Source organism: Elephantulus edwardii, unplaced genomic scaffold (genome assembly GCF_000299155.1).
Source record: "Elephantulus edwardii isolate Elephantulus edwardi_28Jun2011 unplaced genomic scaffold, EleEdw1.0 scaffold00226, whole genome shotgun sequence".
Classification (NCBI taxonomy): domain Eukaryota; kingdom Metazoa; phylum Chordata; class Mammalia; order Macroscelidea; family Macroscelididae; genus Elephantulus; species Elephantulus edwardii.
The window spans coordinates 3335798-3341797 of record NW_006399976.1 but is presented as its reverse complement, the minus strand read 5'-3'; the positions used below and the strand labels follow the sequence as shown (position 1 = coordinate 3341797).

Below are 6000 nucleotides of genomic sequence, written 5' to 3'. Positions count from 1 at the left end.
ACTCCTACGATAAAAATAATGCCCTAAAATATAATACTTTTAGACTATTCTCTCCCCCATAGACTTCAATGCCATAAACATATTTCATCCAGTTTTTTTAACACAATATAATCTTACAAAGTTCTTATAAAGTACTAAAGGAGAGAGTCCACTCGGACTCCCACTCATTTGCTCATACCTGTCTCCTAAAGAGGAGATTTATCCCCTTACTCTGCTCTTTTGCTCAGCCCTTTCCGCCATTCTCAGGATGGGGCTCTCTATTCACTTCCCTCCATACCAGCTGTGGGACATTGTGGAACTCTGTTCATTTTCCTCTCCAACCAAAATATCTATAGCTAGAGGAGTAATTCCCAACTCCTTCACTCCAACACAGATGCCCTTTCTCAATCCAATCCCCTCCATCCATCTGCTGTCTGAACCTAATCTCACCACTGAGTCCTAGTGCACTCTGAAGTCCCCATATCCCATGCTCTCATGCCTGGTTTCTGAAGGGGAAAAAAGCTCCCCCTCTAACTAACCCAGGCTCAATTCCAGGTAATGCACCTCATTATACAGCCACCAACTCTGTCTTTTGGAGGCCTGACAGTTCCTGTGAGGCTAAAAAGGTTTCAGCAGAGCTCAGAGCCTAAAATGGATTATGAAGAAAGGTCTGGCTTACTTAAAAAAAAATAAAATTAACCAACAAAACCCCCATGGGTCACAACATCCTGTCCCCAGACAATCATTGGATGGGATGGTGCTGGACCAGACAGGACAGGAGGTTGCCACCTCAACGGCAACTGTTAACAATGGTCCTTAAGGCCCAATTCTGATGCCAGCCCCACTTGTTATTTCCCAGCCTCTCTGAATCAGCAATAACCACACTGGGCTGGGAAAGCACCTCTCTAGACTCTTTCCCAGCCCTGCTCAACTGCAGCTTCTCAGAGGCAGGCACAGATCACAATGCGAGCACCTCGTGCAGGCAACCTTTTTGAGTTCTCACTCACCCTACGGTTCCGGTTATGATCCATGGTCTTGAGGTGCTTCTGGATGATCCCAAATTGCATGGGGATAAAGAGATCACAGGCCGCACAGTGAGCTGCCTCCACCTTCTTTACAAAATGTTCCATAGCAATTTCTGTAGGAAGGAAAAGACAGTCTCCTCTGGCCAAGTGCCTATGACAGGCCCAGGAGTCTGGGTGAAGACGCAGATTAGCTCCCTGGCCCTCACCCTACAGCTTCCAAGTGGCCTGAGGGAGTTCCACTGACAGCTTTGTCCCTGGAAATCGAGGGCAGGCTGGGCTCTGTCCTGAGAACCAGAAGAGGTCTGTCTGACAAGCAATGGTGGAACCTTCTTACCTTGGGTCAGATCCTGGTCTCTGTAGAACTGCTGGATCAGACCATTAAGGTCTTCTATAGTTTTCCGAAGCTCCTCTGTCTTCTTGGTCTTGTTGGTGACATACTCCTGCCAGAGACATCAGAGGTTTATGGGGACTGTTCTGCATTCTAGGGCCCCAGGAAGCTAAGAGTAACCTCAGGGTTCACCTGCAAGAAGTCAGCCGTCTGTTTTGGAAGCTTGGTGCCAACAAACTTGAAATGTTCCTTGTGGAACTTGCTGTCCAGATGGTTGGCCATCTCATCTTCATAAATGGTACGGTATTTGCAGAGAGAACAAACAAACTGGATCCTGCCACAGGAGGGAGATGAGGGCTGAGGCTATGAGGGTCTCAGGCAGTGGTGCTGTTGTCTCACCCAACCCAGATGTGGGCCCTGAGACAGGCCCTGCTCATGGGCTTCCTGAGGTGTGGCCCCGCAGGGGGGTAGGCTGGGGCTAGGGCTTGGGAGTAGAAAGGCAACGTGGGGCCAGGGGAAGAAGCTCTTCCTTCCTACAGGCAGAAGGCCAGGCCCAAGGCAGCAGCTGCTGCAACAGGCAGTCAGTCGATGGACGGCTGCGGAGGCCTTCACTGCCCACGCCAGGCAGGAGCACGTGCACTCGGCCCAGCTGGGGACCAGAAGGCAGGCTGCCCTGGCTCACGCCAGGTGGCCTGAGGTGTGGAATGGAGTGCGCAGTCCTGAGGCAGGGCCTGAAAAGGTGCTGCAGCTTCCTTCAGGGGCCTGGGGGACTCAGAGGCCCAGCCTGTTCTCGCTCAGAACGCTCAGGGGTGGTGTCGGGAGGGACAGGAAGGAAGTAGGCCTGGGCCCTGGCTGCCTCGTCCTCTTTTTCCAAGAAGAGACCAGTCTGAGCTGGAGGAGGGCACCTGCCCGGCCTGCCAGAGGGCAGCCTGGAGTCACCTGGGCGAGGTGCTCTGTCTGGGCCTGGCGTCCACAGCAGAAGCCCAGGGTCTGGGGCCTGGGCTGGAGCAGGCCGACGAAGCAAGGGGCGGAGGAGGCCAGCCGCCACCGAGGCCTCGGGGCGGGTCCCTACCTCTGCCGGACGTCCTTATCTGGGCCACACGGGGGTCAGCTTTGTCTGGAGAGCCCAGGGGCCAGGCGCCGGCGAGGCTGAGGAAGGTCCAGCAAGAGCAAGAGTCTGAGGCGGAGGAGGAGGAGGCAAGCGCCAATGCGGGAGCCCTGAGGGCAGACAGACCCGACCAAGGGGCGTGAAGGACTCAGCCATAGACGGCCTGGCCTGGCAGGGGCCGGCGGACGGGGCAAAGGGCAGGCCCGCGGCTGCCATGGCCCACAGGGGCTGCCGTCTCTCCTGGGCGTGGCGACAGCTTCCTGGTAGCTAGATGGGGCGGCACGGGCGCCTTGGACCTTGAGTCTCTGATGAGCTGGCACCCTCCCTCGGGGGCATCCGGCCCCTACTGCACCTTGGGGCTTGTGCGCCGAGTGACCTAGCGCTGGTGCTTCTGGGCAACGGTGCCGAGCAGTGTCGGGTCTTGGGCCAAAGACTCCAGCGGTCGCCAGGCGGCCGCAGAGGGGTAGGGGATGAGCCAGACCTTGGGAGCTGGGCCTGGCAGGAAGCAGGGGCCATGCATGGCCGAGCAGGTGTGGCTCCCACGGGCAGCCAGGGTGTGGCACAGCGGCAGAGCTAGGATGCTCTCCTGGCGTGGCCCTGCAGTAGGCAGAGATGGGGAGCTGGTTACCTTTCCAACATGCGGTCTCGCTGTCGTTTCTTCTGCTTGTCCTGGCTCTTCTTGCCTGCTTGCAGCTTGCGCTTGGCCTGACCATTCTCATCCTGGCCAGTCAGGGCCCCTGTGGGAGCAAAGGACGCCATGACCACCTGAATATAGCACTTGGGAACAAAGGTATGCTACCACACCATGCCATCTGCACAAAGTACTCATGTGGGCAGAATGTAGACTGACTACTAAGTCCTGCTGCCTTTTACCACTTAGGAGTGTCACAGCTCTCAACCCGTCATGAGACTGTGACAAGGGAGAAGATCCATACACTAGAGTTGGATGAACTGCACTGGGGTCCCAGTTCGAATCCCAGCCACGGACAACTTGCAATTGTGAGTTACTAAGGGGTCTGAGGATGTGCCTGGGGTCCCCATGTTTTTTGCTTGCTGCCCCCACTTCCCACCGGAGACAACAACCAGTGTGCTAGGGAAGGAAGGGCCATGACACCATTCTGCATGAGATGATTAGAGGTTAGCGTAGAAAGGAAGGAAGGAAGCAAAGAAAAGGAAAAAGAAGAACAGAAGGCACGCATGGCCCCCTGGGAATTGCATGGCCCCCTGGGAATTGCCCGGCAGCTGTGCTCCTACCTCAACGATGCCCACCTGGATCTTCCCCATGAGCACCCAGATCACTGGCCCGCTCACCAGACTCACCTGAATCCTCTTTGCTATCTTCCTTCCCATCCTCTTTGCCTTCCTCATCTTCTCCTTCCTAGCAGTTTTGAAAACAATGGTTTTCAAAACAATTGTAGAAAATGTGTGGTCATTTCCAAGGAAAAAAAAGAGCTCTGATGGGCCAGAGGCACTCAGCCTCCCTAGAACCCAGACAGGGCTCACCCTCTATCTGTGAGGACAGGAGTTCTGGCTGTCCACACCTACATGCCTCTGAGCAGGCAGTTCTTCCCTCTCACCCTGGATGCCCTGTTCAGGGGAGTTCAGAGCAACCTCCCCAGGACTCTGAGAGCAAAACCCAGGTCAAAGCACTTACCACCCTGGAGCTCTTCTCCACGGCCTCGGAGCCGTCGGCAGTCTCAGTTGTCTCTCCCTCAGTGCCCTCATCTGGAAGGGGAGAGTAGATGAGCCTGGTCCAGGGCCTGCAGGAAAGGGGCACTGAGGCCGCCTGTCCACCCACCCGCTCACCATTGTCAGAGTCACTGTTGTCTGAGCCGTCCGTCCTGGATGCCTTGCTATCAGGCTCATCGGGGCTGCCTAGCTGCTTCCTCTTCTTCTTCTTGGTCTGTGTCGGGAAGAGGGAGCTGGTCAGTGCCGAAGGGTGTCAGTGCTAGGGGTGGGTATGATAGAGATGACCCCACGTGCCACCCCACTCACCCGGAAGTCAGCAGGGGTCCAGGTCTTCCAGGTGCGCCGCATCTGCTTCATGCCGTTGCCAAAGCCAAAGCCAAAGCGAGAGCCGCCCGGGAAGGAGCTGCCTGGGAAGGAGCCACCCGGGAAGGCACCCCCACCGCGTGCGCCCTGGAACATGCCGTACTCGGGGAGAATGTTCTGAGAGAAGAGGGAGGGCAGCCGGGGGGCTCCTGGCAAACACTGGCCCCGGGCTCCCATGGGTTCTTCCCACATGCGCCCGTAGCCTGAGGCCACTGGGCGGCCACCACGGGCATCACGGGCCCAGCCCTGTGCCCGAGGACCAAAGGTATCACCACCGCGCATGCGGAACTGGTCACGGTAGGTGTCATACTGGCCCTCATAGGCCATCTCCATTTCAGGGTCAAGCTCGCCGTAGTCATAGCCTGACCGGTACAGGTCGCGCTCGCTCAGCATGGCCCTTGAGTCGCAGGCCTCATAGGAGTCATACCTGCAGAGTCATGTGTGGCCATCATTAGGGGGCCAGCCTACTGCCCCTGCCCTTCCCAAGCCTCCTGTCCAGATAAAACCCAGCTCAAGTACTAATCCCACTGCAGGGCCACACTCAGAAACACAAGTTTATGGGCTTCAGTTTCTCAATTCTGGCAGCAGGTAGAGACCTGCTGTCCAATGCCTGAAGGTAGTCATATACCAGTTTAGGAGCCCTTCAGAAGGACTGCTGACCAGAGCCAGGATTCCAGCCACCATCATCCGCTGCCTTGTGGACACATGCATGTGCCCAGACCCATAGTGTTGAAAGCAACTGTTGGCCCTTTGGGGACACACCGAGTCCTTAGAGAGCTTTCGGCAGGTAGGCATGCCAGAAGACATCCACTGAGGTTAAGATGCTCAGGACAAACACCTTGTGGGTCTGCCTTGGCCCTTGGGGCCAGGGAAGCAGTAATCATAGGCCAATCCCAGTCCACAGCCCCTCACTACCACTACAAGGAGAGAGACAAAATGAGGAGCATGGCCCAGGGAAGATCTCATAGGTATACCAGTGACAAAAAAGTGGTCTGTGAGGTATCGACTCTGGAGCCCATGACAGGGCATTTAGACCCAGGAGGCTATGAGGTAGGCAAACAAAACCTGCCCAGGAGGGGAAAAAAACAACACAAAAACTAACCAAAGAATACAAAAACCAAAAACCCACAAACCTGCCCAGAAGAGGGAAGCCACCAGCTGCCAATCCTACCACAGGCACTCAAGAGAATGCAGGATAGCTCATCCTCTTGGGGTCCCTCCCTGACATGGTTCCCATCGGGCAGTAAGGAGGTAAGAAAAGACAGGGCACCTGGGGGGAGATCCAGTATGGCTCCAGTCCAAGTCCCCACTCTCCCGTAGGCTTTGACTAGTAGTGGAGGATCAGCTCTCCCACACCATAGAACCTTAGCCAGACAGAGCCCACACGACCACTGAGCCAGTCCTTCCTGTTTCGGCCCATGTGCCCAGACCGCAGAGTGGAGCTACAGAACCTAAAGAGGTCAGCTGTCATGGCCCTGGAGGCTTTACTTGGCCCTACCAATACCAGG

The 6000-nt window shown here is 56.1% G+C and overlaps 1 protein-coding gene across 1 annotated transcript in view; it reads right to left on the bottom strand.

Annotated features, from left to right (window-relative positions):
- The window catches only part of AKAP8L (A kinase (PRKA) anchor protein 8-like), a 32871-nt gene that overhangs the window by 4833 nt on the left and 22038 nt on the right, over positions 1–6000 (bottom strand). Inside the window, exons 5-12 of the mRNA XM_006898340.1 lie at positions 4436–4919; positions 4247–4343; positions 4095–4165; positions 3752–3818; positions 3069–3177; positions 1525–1666; positions 1339–1444; positions 987–1117 (exon numbers count right to left, since the gene is read on the bottom strand). Of these exons, the coding sequence (XP_006898402.1) occupies positions 987–1117; positions 1339–1444; positions 1525–1666; positions 3069–3177; positions 3752–3818; positions 4095–4165; positions 4247–4343; positions 4436–4919 (1207 nt within the window). The remainder of the gene's footprint in view (positions 1–986; positions 1118–1338; positions 1445–1524; positions 1667–3068; positions 3178–3751; positions 3819–4094; positions 4166–4246; positions 4344–4435; positions 4920–6000) is intronic.